General features: G+C 44.7%; 1 protein-coding gene across 2 annotated transcripts; it reads right to left on the reverse strand.

Moving 5' to 3' along the window:
• Window positions 1-79: 79 nt before the first annotated feature.
• Window positions 80-20,616, reverse strand: EIF4E2 (eukaryotic translation initiation factor 4E family member 2). Of its 2 annotated transcripts, XM_080623047.1 has the most exons (8): window positions 20,559-20,616; window positions 19,680-19,794; window positions 18,228-18,362; window positions 16,157-16,261; window positions 11,673-11,825; window positions 11,451-11,587; window positions 3,189-3,267; window positions 80-577 (listed from the first exon to the last, which is right to left on the reverse strand). In XM_080623047.1, the coding sequence occupies exons 1-7, from the start codon at window positions 20,576-20,578 to the stop codon at window positions 3,222-3,224; spliced, it is 711 nt and encodes a 236-aa protein (XP_080479173.1). In that variant the 5' UTR covers window positions 20,579-20,616; the 3' UTR covers window positions 80-577; window positions 3,189-3,221. The 2 variants fall into 2 exon arrangements, with proteins under 2 accessions (XP_080479173.1, XP_080479174.1); XM_080623048.1 differs by lacking the exon at window positions 3,189-3,267.
• Window positions 20,617-20,841: the final 225 nt, after the last annotated feature.

A 20,841-nucleotide genomic window follows, 5' to 3' on the forward strand; every position in this document is an offset into this window, starting at 1 on the left:
CTGGTAGAAGCAGGCCTGGTGCCTTCCCACAGCCTAGAGAAATACCATTCTACTGACTTTTAGATAGAGCCAAAACCAAAGAGAGACTGAAAGAAACAAAGAGACCCAGTAATTTATTGGCAGAGCTGAAAGGGGGCATTTGAAAACCACAGGGCTGACTCTCAACTGGGAAGCTCCTCCCAGCTGCAGAGAGATTTGTAATACTGGTATCCCTTAGCAGAAGGCTCTGACATTGTGGCAGAATCCCAGAGATCCTGCATGCCATGTAGAGAAAGAGAGGAAAGTGCTGCAAGATGCGGCCCCAAGGGCACGCTGCTAATTGAAAGGTTGGCCTCCCGCCCCACTGCTAAAAAAAAGTTTGTGTATGACAAAATCAGCCTCTATTGTCACCGCTGCTGGAGGGCTTCAGATGGATCCTTCCTCCAAGGAGGAGTGCGCGAGAGTGGCCCATGAGTCCCTTCAGAGGTCGGAGGGCACTGGTAGAGACCTCTCAGTGCTTTCAACACAGAGAGAGGAGCTGAGTGCCAACTCTTGTTCTCACAATGTGATTTTTGTGTTTCGAAAGCTTGAGTTATCCCTGGAAAACAGAGCGAAGAAAGAGGTTAAAGGTGTGCATTCCTTCAGGTCACAGCACCCCTCCCATTCCACCCACCATGGCTACCAAGATTGCCATCCCAGCATGAGGCTCAAAATCAGCGCACTTTAAACCTACTAAGCATATCTGCCTTCTAACTAGAGACTTTTCACGTAAATCAACCTGCTGCTCCAGAACACTTAGAATACAGGGAGATCCTGGTTCATCCCCATTTATTGGGAAGTTAAAAAAAAAAAAAAAAAGAAAAAAGAAAAAAGAAAAAAAGTGTCATCTCTTGTGACCAAAGCAGATGATAGACTCTGGAAACCTCCCTGACAGATTCTGGTGTTTAAACAGCAAGATCTCTTGCTTCCCAAATATTTGTCCTCATGAATTCTTGAAGCACAAATATGCCATCAGTCCAACCTCCTCCTGCCTCTGTCCCTCATATTTAGGCTCCTTTTGTCATGCTGTCAACAAGTTTAGCTTTCTGGTCTCTACCTTATAAGAATATTTAATCTGAAAAGGACACTTCCCTCATGTTTAAGTAGAAGAGTTTCTTCAGCAGCTTTTACTCGCATGAGTACAGCCATGTGTGTCACAAAGGCTACCGACAAAGAAGGGATTGCTGGTCCACAACCTTCATTCGTATAGTCTTGCAGCACATGGCAGCAATTGAAGATGGGGCAGGTTACAGAAATCTGTGTTGATGCTTACTGCTAGCGTTTGAGCAGCAGCAACAGGCAAAGCATATTTACACATTAATGGAAAGGTGGTGTGGGTTTTAAACTCATATGGAAATAAATGAGATAATTATTTTGCAAGGATAGGTTTGGCAGTGTTCCTGTAACAGGGACAGGCAGTAAGTTGCCCAAACCAAATACCTAGGGATGCTTCAGCACATATCACACCAAATTGGCAGAGCTGTGTTGAAGAGCAAAGAGAGTGGCTTCAGAAGCAAGGTGATCTGCAGGACTGTAAAATCCTGCTTAAACCCTTGAGTTAGCATGGTGTGCTGCTAAGAGCTGCACAGTAGCTTTAACATCACAGCACATGTTGGAACACCTCCAGCAGGCAGGCTGGAGGAACAGAAGGAAGTAAAAAAAACACTCTTTAGAGAGTTAAACAAGTTACTCTGCTATGAAATGATAGCAAAAACCATGCTGGAGGCCATCTGCATAAGACTGGGGTTTACCTTTGCACTTGCCAGCAAAATAAGCTGTGCTGCCATTTGGGAACATGATTCAGGATTCATTAACTGGATTCTGGTTAATTTGCAACAATAGTTTGGCTTTCTATCCCTTACTGTACTTTCATGCATGCCACCTATCTCATGAGGATGGCACACCTCAGTTAGCTCTTTCTTGGACAGGTTTCCATACTTCTCCTTTCGCCTTTATTGGGGTGCCCCAGGCCCTCTGCTCATCTCTACGCTCCCAGCTCAGCACAGGTAACCCAATGCAGTTGACAGCTAAATCAACTCTCTCACTGTTTTCTGATACACTTGGAACATTTACTGCCTTCTGAAACTGGCATTTCACGAAGTGAGCTGGTTTCCTCTTCTGGAAGGTCACTTGAATGTCATCTAACAGTAACAACACTACTAGATGCCTGTGTAACATTTTGTAACCATTTATCCTCACAAAAAGCCAAATGTGTGAGGAAAGACAGATATTATTTTCACACAATTCCAAACTATGATAACATTGCTTGCCCAAAGCTGTGGAGGAAGTTTTGGGATCCACAGTGGCCCCTCAGAGCTTAGCTGTGTTGGAGCAGCTACCTACCACCATGGGGTGCAAACTGGGCAATGTAATGCTTCCTTCCAGCGGGTTTTTCTGCTCTGGCACTCAGCACTGCAGCAATCCCACTTGGCTACAACCAAACACAACTCACATTGCCAGGCCTCCTGCTAGCCCTTTTTAAAGAGAGGGCCTGTCATCACAGAAGTGGGTACTGAAGGGGAAAAACAATGTGAGCTGCAAGGCTCTCAACAGCCCTGAGCTCACCTTGGCTATTTTCTCTGCCCATGGTTGGGTGCCACTACCAGAAGTAGCGGATGGTTTCATCTCATTAGCTACAGCATTATTTCTTCTAAATACAGTAGCTACTGTGTGTCCTTCCTGAACAAGCTTTTATTGACAGACTAATTTATTCTGCTCCAACCCACCGTCAAGAGCAAAGGCACGTATACCAAGCTCCAGGCACCTTGCTCTGTGTCTATCACATGGATGTGCTTAGCATTCATTTACTACTCCATATCTGCTTACAGTTAACCCTAGGCAACAGACCCAAGCTGAAGACATACCTCTCAGCCTCCTGGGACCATGTCTGAGATACAAGTGCTCTGCACAGAGGAAGGGCACTTTGGCACAATAGCACACAGCACCAAAACAGCAGAAAATGCTGCATGAATGGAGATCATAGTGAACATCGGTATTTGGTCAAAAACAAATTAAAATAATAAATCATTTTGACCTTTGAGAAAGAGCCAATATCAGAATGGGCCCACCATCAGGCCCAAAGGCAAGAGAACATACCAGCCCATGGGAAGAGGGTTGGAAGCTGAGAGGTATGCCATGAAAGTCACAAGGGAAGAAAGATGAGGCCCTACCCTGGGTGTGACAGAGGGAGGGGGAGCGTTGGATCAGCGGCCACTGCTGTTCACCAGGCCATGAAACTCCTCCCAGGCCCTGGCAAGCCAGAGGGAAAAACAAACAAACAAACAAACAACCAAAAAAAAAACAACAAACAACCAAAAACAAAAACAAAAACAAAAACAAAAAAAAAAAAAAAAAACAAAAAAAAAAAACACAACACAAAAAAAAAAAACCAGCACTTCAGATCAAAGGCTTCTTAACTTTTAACAAGAGCAGAAACATTCAATGGCGTTTGAAAGGCACTTGTCTTCAGAGAGCAAGGCAATATTCTCTGATAACCCTGGTGGATAGAAGCATCCTTAAAACTCAGCCAAACATCTGACAGCGCAAGGCAGCTTTAACGTTCTGCACAAACATGAAGCGTTCCCACTGGCTGCTGGTGATGTAGCCACATTAATACCCAGAGACAGGTATGACCTTCCCAGTCACAAATGGAATATCCATTTCCTATTGCTAATAAAATAGCAGATGTTACGTCTTTCTGCAGGATTATCACATTCCTTGGCTGGTTAAACTCAGCCAATTATTGGCCTTGTGCTCCACCAGATACCTGCGTATTCAGTAATCCCCCCAAAAGGGGCTTCTTTTAATGCCACACAGCTTAGTTATTACAAAATTCTTCGATCAGGCAGCACAATCCAATTCTCATTACAGAGTCTCATTTCCTATTGTAAACCTGCACTGTTAATGACAACCCAGTAAAAACATTACAGCTATTTGAAATGAAAATGTTTTCAGATAAGTTAGAGGGACAGGCCTAATGCTGCATTCCCTGGTGGAGAATGTTAGTGACGGGTGAAGCTAGCAGACTGAAAAATTGCTGTCTGTTTTACGGAGGCAGCATACCGAAAGCCCTCTCAGGAAAAAGATGCCAAGGTTAATGTGAGCATGACTATTATCTTCTGGGATCAGAAACATCAAAGAACCTCATAGTTCCCCATGCCCAGCAAAACAGTGCTGGTGCCTACAACACATGCTAAGCCATTTACTGAACCCAGGGAGTCCCATGGAATTGGAGGGACCTTAAAGGAAACCCAGGTCAGTCAAACCCAGATCACCCCTGCAGATTTTGTTGCTGGTACCTAGCAGCTCCCTCACATCTTGTTCTTGCATTGCCTCATCAGGCCACTGCAACACAACAGGAAAGTCCAGAAACGGAAATCCTGTATTACTCAGCATCTGTGCCAAAACCAGATCATCAGCCTGGCTCTTACTTGAGCCTCAGAGTCAAGCTCCCAATCAGCATTTGCAAAAACATCTCAGGTGTCATATGCTCTTTCCCAGCAAAGTCATAGCTCAAATAAACACAGAGTATACTGGCAGGGTGCCTGCCACTGTACTCCAGAAGTCTGTACACCACATACAGGCAGTCTTCTTGGGAAACCAACAAAGAGGACACAAGCAAGAAACTTGACACTCAGGTATAGAGCTTGGAATTTGTGACACTGCCTTCCCAGACCACAGTACTGCAGATCCCTCTTTTGAAAGAACTGAAGGTGAAAGCCTAAAATCACTGACTTCAGCACCACCAGTACAAGCCTGGTGAAGGGCAAAACACTCCAGTTCTTCTTCCCAGTTTAAAACTGATTTGACAAAACTTTCAAGAAGCAACTAAATCGCCATAGCCCCCAAGGCACAGGCTCCTGTGGACTACCAAGATGATCAGCTTGTCTAAAAGAAACCCTAGCTATGACTGGCTAGGTTTTCTCCTCAATCCCCCTCCATCCATGGCAGCTTAAAATCCTCCTCATCTTGACTAGGATGGACAAGTAACAGTCACAGGAGTTCCAAAGCTACATGGTATCTCTAGCTGACCGTCAGCCATGAACCCCTGAAACCAAAGGGAACAGGATGGAGAAAGACAGCAAAGGGTGCTGCAGATGCAGTAACACAGCACACAGGACATAATGCTGTGGCGCATTAGTACACAGCGACAGATCTGCAGCTCAGCTTGATGTACAGCAGTTTGCTGCTTGGAGGAGAGAAACCCCACAAGCAAGGCAACAGCACAGAAGGCCCTACCTGGGAACTCTACCCAGCAAGTCACCCCAGACACAGTACCCTTTTAGGACCACAAAATCTTCCAGAGAAAGGCAAACTACCCATTTCACCCAGTCAGTGTACGGTATCAGACACTGTGGGTACAGCTGCCTCCCTCCTAAAGAAGGTTGGGGAGAGAGAAGCTCTCGATCTGAAGCCCTCTTAAGCTGCTGAATACAGTTTGGAAAGCTATGCAAATCTCCAGCCTTGTCAGAAAGTCTCTGCCTTCATGCCTCTCCTCCAACCTCCCACGCCATGTATTTCTACCACACTTCTATCACCCATAAGCACATCTTTTCTCTTTCCCCTCCAATAGTTCCCCCCAAACTTGTAACTTCTGTTCTCTGCAGAAAGGACACATTTGTCAACGCAATCAATAATTTATTACCCCTTTCAAACCAAGGAGTTCCCTGTTCCAACATCCAATAACATCATGCACATAGTCCTTCAGCTGCCAAGTCCTTCTCACAGACATAGAGAAAAAGCTCTTCCAGCCAAGAATTTTTAAGCCAAGACCCTCATACATATTATAGTCCTAATTACTCCAACTATCTGCTGACTTGACTGAAAAAATCCACCAGGATGTGTCTGCCCTAATGTACCTAAACTATGCTAGCAGAGCAAACTGCTCTCCATTTCAAACTGAACAAGGCTGCCAGTTAAATTTGTCTGGTAGAATTTTATGACCTGTGATGTGCCAAAGGCACAGTGCCAGACAGTCTAAGAGGTTATTTTTATGTATAGACATTTTTAGTACTTTATTGCCATACTGTCTGTGCAGAGATCAGATAGTCAGTGAATTGATCCCCAACACTTAGGTTATTCCCAGATAACAGATGGGAAATGGAAACATTAGTAGGCTAAATAAAGCCAGTTAGAGCTGTCCTTCCACATTCATTCCTACCCCACAACTGCTCAAACTTCCTACCTTACCCCCCCCTGCCCAGGGTCAGGACCCAGGCAGGGGTCCCTTTAATCCCATCAAGTAAACTGGGATTAAAAAAAAAAAAGCAAAAAGAAGCCACTATCAGAGACCTCAGCAAAAAGAGGAAGAGCAACCACATCCACTTCAAGGGACTTTCCAAATCATCATTGTGCAAGCAGCACTCGCTGTTTTCTCCAACCACGCTTGATCTTTAAATCCTAGCAGTTCCCCTTCAGTACTTCCCTGTGCAGTTCTGCCTCCTTACCATTGCCTTACCCAGCTACAAAAGAAGACCAAAAGCTCGCAGTGCATGCTACCCTCACAACAGTCACCAAGGTCTGTCCCTTCTGCCTGCCTGCATGCCATCTCCCAGGACACTGAACACTCACTACACTCTGCAGGTATGGTGTCCCGAGCAGCACAGCCTCTTCCTGGGTGCTCCTTATGTTATACCACAGTGTTTGGGATTCCTTCAGAGACACTTTGTGACAGGCCTGAAAACTAATAGCATGAAAAAATCTAGGATATTCTTCTATCCCGAAATAATTCTTTCACGTATCTGGCAGTACCTGGGGAAAAGGCAAATAAGGAAGCCATCATGACTTTGAAATGAACACATCTGAACTGAAAAGAAATATGAAATAAATATGCTACAGTCATTTCCTTTGGTAAGAGATGGGCGACCAAGATAAGAAAACATTTTACAAAGTCATGGACACTTCTGAATAAAGCATATATCTATGGTGACAGAGAACAGTCAATGAATCCATGATTTCAAAGCCCAGGTCTACGGAAGTGCTGTTAGACTTGCAGCACTTGGAAATATTACTGGAATTGCAGAATGGAGTCATAAATGAATTAAGCCAGTGTTGCAGAGACTCAGGAGAAGAGGACAGCTATCAGATCTGGAACCTCACCACTCTTCTTTAGCTCTTAGACTTGAAGACTGAAGGTGAAACGATGCAGCTTTCTAAAGGTGGCAACACCCAAGGCAATCTGCCCTCCACTCACAGGCATCAATGTGTATGGGCTTTGTTTCCAAATTGCCTAACTTTGGATCAGGTTAACCCTGCCCATGCCATCTGAGATACAGTCAAAACCAAAGATGACAGCTAGGACAGCAGCACTTAGTTCTCCTAAGGTTTTGGAAATTAGCAAGCAAATGGGAAGCAGGGCTATAAAAACAGAACAATTACAGAATTAGCTGAACTCTGATGTAAAGGAACAGAGACTTCTCACAAGCACTCCACCACCAGCTCACTGTCTCACAAACACTTATCATCTTGCCCACCACTTCTATGGGGATTTCTCTTCCTCAGTCCCCACTTTTTTGACATTTCTCATTTTTTTGTCACGAGAACCTTGCCCCGCAGACTTCTTATAGTTCATACCCTTATTCCCTCCATTGAGTATCTGCTTGCTTCATAGCTAAAATACAGTCTGAGGCCATTTCCTCCAACCGCCTGCTGTGAAATGAACTCAGTGCCTGCCCTATTAAGATCAACTGTTCTTCCCATTTATTTGAGCCATTCCATTAGTTATCAGTGGTGACTTTAGAAGGAAAGGATAGTTTTATACCCTGCTCAGCTCTCACTGCAGCAAGCTCTTACAAATAAGTGAAGCTTTGTTTTCAGAAAAAGCAGCCTTGCTTAAGAGCTGACAGGACAATCCATTAAGTCACACAGCATCCAAAATATTTCTGTACCAGCCCGCGCAGTGGCAGCCTGCTGTATGGCCACAAGTCTGCTCTCTCCTGGCCTCTGAAACAATGTTGAATTTGCCTGGGATTCCTACATGGTGCTGCAGGCAAGAGCTCTGAACACAGGGCAAAGGTGTACTGTATGCAAGACAGGCAAGCACTTCATGCTGCAACATTCAAAAAAAAAAAAAAAAAAAAAAAAAAAAAAAATCAAACTTTACAGTGATCTCTTCCCCCCCCCCCCAACTGCACATTCACTTGCTAAAGATACCTGAATATTTTCAGTCGCTTCACTGAAACATGACCAGGCTGTGACTACCAATATTCTGCTAGAAGCACAGTGCACCTTCTAAGGCAGCAAAAGTAACAGGCCTTTCTGGTTTGAGGTTTTTTTTTCCTTATTTCCAAACCACAGGGAGTGTCACTGTCCATAACCTACTGTCACTGCTGGACCACGTCACATCCAAGGTTAACAACGCTGACGAACAGAACCTATTAAGTGGTCCCCTACATCCAAGCTCACCTCTCTCAGCTCACCTCCAAGGGAACAAAGAGAAGTGATTTCCCTCCAACTACTGAAACAAGGTAGCCCACAAAATGTCATATATGTTCTTTTAAGGTGCTCAGCACCATGAAGTCTAAAGTATTATAAATCCCCTGGAACTAAAGAGAGTCCAAGAGATTGTTCTAGCTCTTCTAGCAAGATTGGAAATACACACTAGGCTGACCCTTCCACTCACTGGGATTTAGCAGCTTGTCAGTATCACAAGCAAGAAAAAGGACAAACACTAGAAAATTGCAATGAAAGATCTGCTTATCTAGCTAAATGCACAAGCCCCACCACGGAGAGCAGAAAGGACAGAATGCAGAACAGCTCCCTGGAATAGCTGTGAAGCAACAGATACTTTTCAAATGCAGCTTGGCAGTACCACTGCTTTCTGAAACAAAGGGGCTGCAGCCTCACTGGCAACACATGAAAAATGGTGTCTGATTTAATATGAAATGTATCATCACAAAAGGAATATATAAAACCTGAAACTCAGGGCTCAGGTTCCACAGTGAGGGGCATGCTAGCAATTTCCACAGAAGTGTTCATTTACAGTGTATCAAAGCTAATCCAGGTCAATTCACTACCTAAAAGTCAAGGTTTTGAGAAACGCCTGTTCTTTTCTTGCTAAGCATGCTCCCTTCCCTGAAGCACAATCAATGCCAATCAAACCCTGCACATGAGCAGAGCTGTAGTGGAGAGATGCAGCCCATACAAATGAAAAATGCCATGAGGCCCCCTAGAAAGGCAGCTCTGACAAAGCCTACAGCCCAGCTCTTCCATTAGAGCCTTTCATAAAACACAGCCAGAGTGTGAATATGGAGTGCTGGCTGGAAAGCCCTCCCGAGTCATAAATCACATGGTACATGCACAGCATAAGTGGAGTTTATTCATGATGGACAGTATTTCAACAGGGCTTGATAGATGGGTGAGGAAAAGGAGCCAGACTTTATGGAGGATAGAACTAGTTACACAAGAGATTCTTCATTAGTGAGAGAACCTTAACGATATGAAGCATAGCCAAGCAGAGTCAGACTGATAGCTGAGGCTGTCCTGCTCTTCTCTGTCAACAAAGCAGGCACTGTAACCTCTCTGCATCTGCTGCCACTTGCTGCCTGCTGGCACAGGGCAAGAAAGGCACAAGCAGTCAGTCCACGCAGCAACTCCACTGACAAGCAGTTTTGGTCTGAATTTACACCAGTGCCATTACAAGGAGATGGAGGACTGCACTGCAATCAGACTGCTGCAGCTCAAGCAAGGCAATGGGGAAAAGAAAAAAAAAAAAAAAAAAAAGGCTCTTGTGATCCCCTATATGGCAGAAGGTTAATTGCTTAGATCTGCTTCACTAGGGCACCACCAAACCAACTTCTGACTACCCCTCCTACCCACAGAATAAGCAGGAGGCAAGCCAGTCCGCTTCTATTTAAGAATTGCTCCCAGCTGTAGTCTGAGCTACTAAACTTGATTCCTCAAACACCTGTTGTTCTTGGACAAGCTCATTGTGCACCATATATCAGCAGCACAAAATGAAACTTTTGACCACGATATCGGATGCGCCATCACTCAAGGACTGACAGCTGTCAGAGCAAGAACAGTTACAAACATCGCTATAACAACATTCTCTGTGCTGGGAGGTGCTGGTGGCTATAGCTTATAAGGGAAAGGACACATCATTTTCATTCTAAACTTGTTATACAAACCACCACCGCAGCTTAGGACAATTGGCTCAGTACACAGCTTTCACTACAGAGACTGAGAGAAGTCAGACACCTCCCTCCTCCCACCACAAAGCCACATCACCACAGTCTGCTACTGCTGAACAGGAGTAAAATATCCTGTTGTGTGGCCACATGAGCACTTTGCTTTCTCATAACACAGTCGATAGTGCCCTCTCCTGGCAAATAGTGCACGAAAAATGTTACCGGCAAAATCATAAAAAGAATTATCTCCTTCTCCACACACACAGGAAGGAGGGAGGGCCACATGGAACACTGGGTGCCTACAGGCAGTTAAACAAGACCTCTGCATCTTGTGACCCACACTCAAAACTGGTTACAACTGGAAGCTAGCTATCTGCTAAAATCAGGACTGATCTCAAAACTGTTTGACAGCACACTGATGACAGAATTATTATGTGGAGAGGACAAACTAGCATAATAGAAGTCATGAAAGGTACTTGCGCCGTGATTGAGCTAGATTGGCAAACTCACTGCTCTATCAATGTCTTAAATTTTTTCACCTCTTTTTCTGGGTACACCTTTTCAAGTGTTAATTTAACCCAATATACTTTAATAAGAATTTACTAATCAGTGTTTTGGTTTATAATACATCTAAGAAAAACAAAAGGAAAAAATACATTATTCACCTCTAACTAATACCTATATAAACAATCTTTTGTCACTTAGTGGAATATAAAAGTCACCCTGAATGGCCTGGTATGGTAAGCTATAATAGGTTTACTTAAAAATACAGCTGTCCTCCCTGTGCACTGTGATCTTCTAGTCTTGTTAAAGAGCCTCTGTCACCAGGGCCTGGAAGACTTAATATATGACATTTATTATGATTAGAAATCATTTGTACAGCACTGTAAATTCACACAGCACTTTCCCAAGACCATTTATAAGTCTAATGGCACTACAAATCCCTGTTAGCTTCCGCACTTTATTCCCCAGAATCTCTATTTATTCAAATTATCTTGTCCTCCCCCACTGCAATCTTGTCTTTGAATACATCAGGTCACAGTCCCACATTGGGCTGCCCATCTCCCAGTGACAGGCTGGGTGGATTGCTAAAGGAGCCCTGGAATATATACTTCAAAATAAGGTTTTATTGTTAGAACCAAACATCCCTAACAGCAGCACAATAATGACACAGATATTTGGCTTTCAAAGAACAGTGGCAATAAATGCTGCTGTACGCATTACTGTTCGCAGCACAGATCTGCATTAAATTGTTCAAGCACGCATGCAACCAGCAGCAGGCCCTCCCCCCACCACCACACGTACTTGATGCTGTCAGTGTGTGTTTTATATTCCATGATGGTGTTGGGAGGTAGGTTGAGCACTCTTCGTAACGTGTCACGTATCCGGGCTGTCGTGGCTTGGTCACTGGCTGTCTTGTTCCATATCGAGATAATATCCTCCTACAGAATAGCACGAGGGGTAAGCAGATGGTATTTTATATTTTGTAGCCCTGCCAAATCGAAGTACACTTCTCAGATTGCTTACCTGGAATCGGACAGAGACGACCGCCCCACAGATTTCTTCCCCCACCATAAACTGTTCTCCCAGCATTGCCAGAATGAGATTCTCCCAGCATCGTGACGCTAAGCCCTTTCGCAAGCGGATAATCCATTTACCACCATTTTTGTTGGCATCATCCTAGGAAGAGCGGCAAAAAAAATCAATTCGTTTTCTTCTAGCTATTTTTCTGCTTCCCGGAAGACAGTAGAGCCATAGACAGGAGCAGATATTGATTGGGTGGGGCAAGGGACAGAGTGGAGGTATTTTCAAGCAAAAGCATTTCACTTCTCCCCCATAAAAACAGAGACAGAGGTATACCATTTACTTGGAACATGAAGTATTTGAAACAATGACTCTGCATTCCAGACAAAGCTCCATGCACTGAAGACTTGAGCTCTAGTGTTTTGATCCCACTAGCAAACACTTAACAGCAGCCTACCAATCTGCATAGAGAATCAGAGGCAAGGACCCTACCACTATTCCTAAATGAAAGACTGACTCTCCTTTTGACAAGTTCCCTGTATATGTAGTTCCGCTTGTAAACCAGGAAAAAACCCTCATCATAGAGCATGGAAGTGAGTTTGCGAAGTGATAGTTAAAAGCAAGCAAAAAGTTGATAAACCCTTTCCCTCCACATTTGCAAAGCAGGCTTGTAAGTTGTGTTAACCCAGAAAGGATCAGGCCACTGTGGATGACTTTCTGGCAAAGAATGGCCATGTACCCAGATCAGCAAGTGCCTATGTGGAGTTCAACATGAACCAAGGAACAACAAAAGGTGAAGGAGGATGGGAGAGAGGCACTGGGAGTGAGAATCCCAGCAAGATAAGAAGGAGCTGGAATTTACTGAGTTGCTAAATTGAGGACTGTTGGAAAACTTCAAAGGTCAGGTTCTCACACCTGTGCTTAAACAATTATATGTTAGTTGTTAAGGGCCTCACAGATATGTATCCAATCACAATGGGCCAAGTTAGTTCAAACAACTTTAAGAAATAGTAGTATATAAAGAGTTTTCTACAATAAACAGCTTTTGTCTGATCACATTGATCTCCAACTGAATTCATTCTGTGACAGGCCACTCTCTAGGAATCACTGATACTATCACACATCATACAGCTGAATGTTTGTTGCAGACTGTGGTGACCCAGCGAAATAACCATGATGAGGAGAGAGGGTACTAAGCACCCAGACCATCGCCTCAATATTGTGATACCATATGTTGCATCTGAAAAAGAGCTGAAAACTGCTACAGACTCCCCTTCTTCACAGAATGCACACCTTTGTCAAACAGCAGCTCCTCCTCTGTGCCAAATGCTGTGACTTTCTCTTGCACAACACTGTATCTGGACAATCTTACAAGGCAAGAGGGGATCAAATTCCATCCAAAGCCAAAGACAGAGAGGTAGAAATAAGTCAAAAAGGTGGCAGTTAGGAAGGGAAAGGGAAAACAGGTCTAGAACAGAAATAGAGATGAACAAAGGATAACTCAGAAGAGACTGCAGAACACAGGACACCTCTGGCCTGTGTGCGCTCGCAGCCCAGAAAGCCGGCCGTGTCCTGAGCTGCATCAAAGGGAGCGTGACCAGCAGGTTGAAGGAGGTGATCCTGCCCCTCTACTCTGCTTTTGTGAGATCCCACTTGGACTGTGGTGTGCGGTTCTGGTGCCCTCAACGTAGAAGGAACATGGAGCTGTTGGAGCAGGTCCGAGGGTGGGGGTCCCGCGGGGATGATTGGGGGGCTGGAGCACGTAACGTATGAAGACGGTGAGGGTGGTGAGGCACTGGACTGGGTTGCCCAGGGAAGTTGTGAATGCTCCATCCCTGGTGGTGTTCAAGGCCAGGTTGGACAGAGCCCTGGGTGACATGGTTTAGCATGGTGATGTGTCCCTGCCCACAGCAGGAGGGTTGGAACTTGATGACCTTAAGGTCCTTTCCAATCCTAACTATTCTATGATTCTATGAAATTATCAGCCAGCCCCTCTGCCAAGCTGGAACACCTTGAGGACGCTAGGTAAGGCAGCTCAACCAGTCTTAAAGAAACAAACTTTTATTTTAGCCTTACAGCTTCTCTAGGCCTGAGATAAAACTAAACATTTGTGTGCTCTCAGAGACAGCAAGTGCTAACAAAGCAATCCTGGGCAAACATGGAAGTGCCAGCCTAAGAGTAGCATTCACCAGACCCCTATTTTTCAGGTACGTGCTACAGCCTGTATTGAAAGTGGAAGGCATCAGCTTGGGATAAGCCTCAAAAAATGTCAGCAGCCACATGCATACAATCATAGAATAGTCAGGGTTGGAAAGGACCTTAAGATCATCAAGTTCCAACCCCCCTGCCATGGGCAGGGACACCCCACACTAAACCATGACACTCAAGGCCTCATCCAACCTGGCCTTGAACACTGCCAGGGATGGAGCATTCACAACCTCCCTGGACAACCCATTCCAGTGCCTCACCACCCCAACAGTAAAGAATTTCTTCCTTATATCCAATCTAAACTTCCCCTGTTTAAGTTTTAACCCGTTACCCCTTGTCCTGTCACTACAGTCCCTGATGAATAGTCCATCCCCAGCATCCTTGCAGGCCCCCTTCAGATACTGGAAGGCTGCTAGGAGGTCTCCACGCTGAACAGCCCCAACTTTCTCAGCCTCTCCTCATAAGGGAGGTGCTCCAGTCCCCTGATCATCCTTGTGGCCCTCCTCTGGACTTGTTCCAACAGTTTCATGTCCTTTTTATGTTGAGGACACCAGAACTGCACACAATACTCCAAGTGAGGTCTCAGGAGAGCAGAGTAGAGAGGCAGGATCACCTCCTTTGACCTGCTGGTCACGCTCCTCTTGATGCAGCCCAGGATACAGTTGCCTTTCTGGGCTGCGAGCGCACCCAAATCAACACAAGCTCTAGGAATGTGATATATTCCCATGAGATGCAAACTATTTTCTGATTCAGTGTCCTTGTTTTCCAAGTTGTGAACATTGCACTCCAAGAATTAAGCTGTCTAGGCTACAGCCTTTAAGCAGGGAGTTGGGTTTAACTCCTCAAACTTTCCACAGTGACTAAGGGGAGTCAGAATAGAAATGGTATTGCGCAAAATATTTCAAAGGTGGTTTAAGCAGGTTCAAGGCTAGAAAGAGAACAGCGATCGGAGGCAGATGCTGTATGGTGTGTTTTATGGTTATTGTTAGTTTTCTTTCAGGTTAAACAAGCTTTGGTTCAGTCAAGCATTTGATTTCCCTTTACCAGAATAATAAGGATCTGCAGCCCAGTAAATCACCAGGGAACATTATGCTTAGTGCTTCTGACTTCACTCAGAAACAGCACAGATGGATCCAGAAAAAAGACCAGAGCTACATACAAGCATGTACATGCCTATAAGAATGACAGCAAGTAAGGATTAGTCTGGAAGAGAAAGTAGCATAAACAAAGCCCTACAAAACAAGCAGCAAAGAAAATGCCAGCAGCAAGATCCCAGAGCCTTTTCTATAAATACAAAAAGGGAGTGGGGCCAGAAGCAAAACCAAAGAATCTCTCCACCTCCATCTTAAAATGGCTACAGAGAAATGCTTTACAGAAATTCTGGAATCATTAACTTGTGGACTCTCTGGCTGACACACTACCGGAGCAGCTCATGAGGAGTTCAAAGAGGGTTAAACGTTTTATATAAATTGTATTTGCAGTAACTGGCTATAAAACACCTTGCTTAGAATAATTGCCAACTAGGGTCACATATAAATTTCTCAGGACCAAGCAGCATAATTAGGTACTTCAGAGCAATACATAAAATCCTCATATTGTGGATGATATTGGTCATTGCTGGAAGCAAGCCAAGAACTAGAAAAATGATTTGTTTGGCAAAGACTTTTTCTTTTCTTTTTTTTTTAAACAGGTTTGGATAGGAATGAACAGAAGCAAACTAGGTGCCCTGGGAAAAAAACAAAAGGCAAATTAAGGGCTAAATCATCTTTCTGTCTGCAGCTCTGTGCACAGATGTAGGCTTTTAACCACATCTACCTCTTCCTTCCTTGCCTGAAAAAAAGGAGAACCAGTTTCTTATAAACTTTGCTGAATTCCACTTACAGAGGTCCAGCCCTTCTAGAGGAAAGCCCCACACTGCTGTCATCAAAGTTATAATAAAGGCTGTCAGGAAGCACAGAGCTTAGATGGGGTCCCCTTTCTTTAGCTCCAGGTAACAGGGCCCAGATAGCATATGGACCTACAGGCAAAGGCAGTTCTGCAACCTGTGGGGGAGTGCAGCTAGGAACTCTCTGCACCTTCCCTCTCTGCCAGCACAGCAGTCACAGGACTGTTAGTCATATGGGAGTACTGTTGACAGGTTCACAGGAAACCCAGAAGAAACGACTGCACTCAAGAGAAGCCTGGAGTGCCACTTAAGGACAAGAGTCCCTTCACTATAGAAGACTCCCTCCAGAATGCTCTGGGAAAATATCAAGGCAGAAATGAGAGCTCCAACTCACCTCCCACATAGGTTTGATCCCTTCTTTGAAAAGATGGAAGTCACTATGGCCTGTCAGGTCCCCAGGACGTACCATGTGACTGTAAAACCTCCAGAACTGCTCCACCTGCAATGACATGAACCATACATGAGGCTGCTCGAAATATTTACAGTCAAGATTCCTACAGAAACAGGATTCCCTTTCTTCACCAGCTGGCCAGAGCCACCTTCCACTCTTCTACTTTCTTGTCACAAGGGTGTTGATTGGGATACTCAGAAGGCAGTGGTAGGATCAGAGGTTGGGTGCATGTTTCTGACTGGCTCTGTTACCAGATGACCTCTTGAAATATTCAACATGTGTCTCCAAAGTCACCTGATGTTTGTTTGAAGAAATCTGTGCCAAGATAACTGCTGCTCTAGAGAATAGTTGCAAACAGATCTTATAAATCCTATTGCTCAAACTCCCAATCAGTAAATCAGCTACCTTTCTACACTACACACATTAGCCTTGCATTAACCACTGCTCTCTGCAACTATGGAGACTTCAGGAGCATTCAAATGAGACATTTTTTGTATTTAATTTTACTCTGTTAAAGGTTTTAAGACAAAAGACACATTCTGGTGCTGGTTTAAGATCTTAAGAAACCATTTAGAACTTTGATTGAAACATTCCTTTTGCAATCTGCCATGGTTGGACCACTTCACTTTGACTCATTTCCATTCTGACACTCCTGTGTCTACTACAGACAATTTGGCTGGAAGGCAAGGGAATTATCTTTTCTAATTCTTAAAATTAACATATTTACCCTTTAAGATTCTCTGGATAAGAAAGGATTTTAGAGAGGCTGGATCTTTAAAACAAAACAAGGCACTGGAAGACATTATACTAATTTCCATATTTTAAGAAGATTCCACTCTGCAAGTCAATAGCTATTAAGCAGACCAGCAGTGAAGCTGGAAGGGCCAGACACCATCCCAAGTACTTTATCAGAGACCTTAATGACCCAGTCAGCACTTGGAATTCTGCTCCAACCTCTGATCTCTGCCACCCAGGCAGGAATTTGCTTTTGTAGCCAATAAAATTATGAACCAAGACTGAGGTAGGGTCAGAAACAATCTATTTTTGTCAGGCACATCCAAATACACTGCAGAAATCATCTTCCTACACCGAGTCAATATGCCCTCTAGTGGTTAGCACTTAAAAGCTTTCAGAGCTTTCTACTGAAAAGTAAAGAATAAATCTGAACCCAGACTTAGGCTCAGACAATTATTTCAAAAGCTTGCTATTTCTCCTCCTTAAAGAGAATTTGGAACCAAACACATTATCAGATCTGAATCTCTCTCCATCCTAACTGAAATCTAGCAGTTCCAATCTTCAACAGCACCCACAAATTCTTTGCAACAAGAAGCAGACAACAGAACGTGTTAATTTTCTTCCTCTGAGGAGCTAAAAATCAAGGTTAAGTCTACACTGATTTAACAGACTGAAAACTTACACCCAATTTATTTCAGGAATAAACAATGACAAAGACTCAAAGGGGAAAAGGAAAGCTGCTTGCCTTTTAATAAACTTCACGGTAACACCAAACTGCATCTCAGTCATCACTTCTAGACAGAAAACAGGTCATCAGCTGCTTGTGTACACACCTCACCAGATGCTTTTTCCAAACACACTGGTGGAAATACGGGCGGGAAGAAGTGTGCGTGGGGAACTGCACAGTCTTTGCTTCACACCTATACTGCATCCAGAAAAGCTATTCCTTCCTTCTCTTGCTTACCTGTCAAGTTCCACTCCAGTTAGCAGTTTTAAACTACATAGGAGTTCTTTTAATTTTCTATTATTATTCCAGCTACCACCAATACTGCAGGCACAGATGGCTAGCACAGGGCAGAGGAGAACTGCTTAAGACATGTCATCTGCTGAAGGTAATTCAAGAACTCATACGTAAGTCATGGCATATCATTCACTCTCCTCTTGTTGCTCCTGACAAAACAGAGAGCACAGCCTGCATGCATATACTCCTAGCACACAGGGAGCAGCAACAATGACCATGTCATGCCCAAGTGCACAAGGACAACAGGGATATACTCACGGAGGCAAAGGTGCCAATCTGTTTGATGTTCTGTTCATAACTCTGTGAGCTGGTGGGTCTCCCAGGTGTTCGTCTGGAGTACCAGAAGGTATAATTATACTGCAAGGGGTGCTCAGCTGGCCCTGGGACAACAGCCTGCAGAACAGAAAAGCTTGCTTTACCCTTATGAGCCACTCAAAAAGCAGAATAGGAAAAATTACATTTGTAGCATCAGAAGCCTACATGTTCCATCCTTCACAGGCTACAAAACAAGCAACTAACCCTCATTTTTTCCAGAATCTCTGACAATTGTCTGAAATGGATGATTAGGCTAACAGCAGCTGACTATTCCAAGGAATATTAGAAATCTGCAGCACAGAGAAGGCTAAGGAAATAATAACTTGAGTTCAGAAAGGGGCCATACAAAAAGCAGCTCCCGTAACTATTAGAGGCAGTATTACTACATTTTCCTTTAGTCCTTAACTGTGCCTGTCTCAAAGGGAAAAAGACAAACTAAAAGGGCAATGCGAGAGTTTTAGTTATTTCAAATTAAGAAAAAAAAAATTAAAATCCCCAAACACTCTCTTTCTCTGGGAAGAACAAAACCAATTTATACCAAACCATGATTCAAAAGCAATTATAACTCTTTGGTGACACGAATTCCCTCAAGCAACCAACACCCTAACACTCTGGGAGGATCAGTCTCAGAACTCGTTATGTCAGCTTTGGTGGAACCCATCACTAGCAGTGGATAGTGATCATTTTATAATTTCCAAAATACCCATTTCTGATTAAAAACACTCCCAATGAGAGTAAAAGACTTTAATGGGAACTCATTGACCAAGAGTCAAAATTGACATTAAAATAAAAATGAACCAAAAAGCCCTTCTCTTGTATCACTAGATGTTGTATGAAGAGTTACTAGGGCTTAAATCTTTACTATCCCCTTGTCTGTGGTAAGTTTGTAAGGACTACATTACTTCAGATAGAATAGTTTTCCTAAGAACAAGATTAAAACAATAAATGAAAAAGGAGGGACAGATGCTTCTCAACTAGGCCACACTGCACATACAGATACCCACCTTAAGAGTTATTACAATAGTGGCACAAACACAACCTGGTAAAATAACTGCAAGCCACTACTCCCCTGTCAACCAGCCCTTCCCCTACAACCTCTTCAAAAAAATTTTTTTCTTTTTTAAATAAAGCTTTATTTCTCATTTTTATTCAAAACCCAGGCAGAGTAATAGCTGAGTTTGTGAAGGGAGCATTCACCCCTCATTCACTCACCTCCAAAACCTACAGCAAACTACCCAAATGCTAAAGTAGCCCTTGTCTTCATTATAACAGTAACAGAGCATTAAGCTACCACAGCCCACCAAGACATATTTTCCTTATCCCCGAATGGAGGACTGACTCTGTAGCACACCAACATCATCCCTTAGCAATGGAATGCAGATGCCAGCACTGTACCTTCCTCTTGGTGGTACTCTGTGATTTCTCTCGATCGTTCTTTTCCTTCTCACTGTCTTTCTGTGTGTTGTTCTCCTCATTCTGGTCATGGTCTCCACTATCATCATCTTTCAAACTGATAAAGAAACAGAACAAAGAGTGACTCTTACGTTGCACAGCTGAGGAGACTTATACCAAGCCCTAGCAATCTCTGCTTCTTAGCTCCTCTGTAGTATAAGAGCTACCAGCGTTTGGAAATCTACACTTGATAACCCACACAGTAAAATCTACTACTACTTTGCATACCTAGAGTCCATCACAGGCATCTCAGACACATACTTCAAAGCACACAACATGCCTTTTTAGAACAAACTCAAGCAGTCCGAACTAGGCATTCATCTGCCATAGACACCTCCAGCTACTTGTCCGGATTCCTAGCTACTCAGGAGGTAAACACGGAAGACCTGTCACTGGAACTTTGCTGGCTCGATCCTGCCCACCTCCCCACGCCCCTAAGCACAGCAGACTCCTGAACCCCATGGGTCCCTCTGCCCACCCCATTCCTTGCGAAGGGCCGTAAAAGAAGAGTGAAAAGCGGGGCCAAAAGGCGGCCTCCCCCCGGATGTGCGCGCTGAGGGATGCTCGGCCACGAGCAGAGGCTGCCGCCGCCGGACCCCTGCCCCCACCCCTCGGAGCCAGGTAGCGCCGCCTGAGCAGGGCCGGGCCGGGCCGGGCTCGGGGGGGAGGAACGGAGCTGCGCGTGCGGCCCCGTGACTCATCGCATCCGGCTCAGCCAGGGCTGAGCCAGCGGGGAGCGACCGGTAGGACGCGGGGCCTCGCCGCCCTCCGTAGCGGTGAGGGGGGGACTGGGGAGGCGTCGGACTGGTGAGGCAAACTCACGCATCGAATTTGTTGTTCATCGTCGCTCGCTGCCGCCACCTCGGTCCACCTCAGCGACTTCCGCCCCGCCGAGTCCGATCCCCAAAGCCTTCCGCCTCTTCCGCCAGCGGTGCCCCGCGCTTCCCCACGGCGCCATAAGTACGGCGGACGACGGAAGGGGAACAAGAATGCTCCTGGCTGCCGTGAGGACTCTGTCGGGATCCCCACTGCGGGCAAGCCGCCATCTTGAGTGTGGTGGGCGGACAGAGCCACCATGTTGGGTGTGGCGTGAGTCTGGAACCGG

The sequence above is a fragment of the Psittacula echo genome (assembly GCF_963264785.1).
Source record: "Psittacula echo genome assembly, chromosome: 7".
Classification (NCBI taxonomy): Eukaryota; Metazoa; Chordata; class Aves; order Psittaciformes; family Psittacidae; genus Psittacula; species Psittacula echo.

Bases quoted from the DNA above. Each gene is read 5' to 3' on its own strand.
- EIF4E2 (XM_080623047.1), bottom strand. From the start codon at position 20,578: ATGAACAACAAATTCGATGC. The intron at 18,363-19,679 runs GTACAGTGCTGG...TCTGTTCTGCAG, and splicing joins AGAGTACCACCAAGAGGAAG to GCTGTTGTCCCAGGGCCAGC. The intron at 11,826-16,156 runs GTGAGTTGGAGC...CGCTCTTCCTAG, and splicing joins GGATCAAACCTATGTGGGAG to GATGATGCCAACAAAAATGG.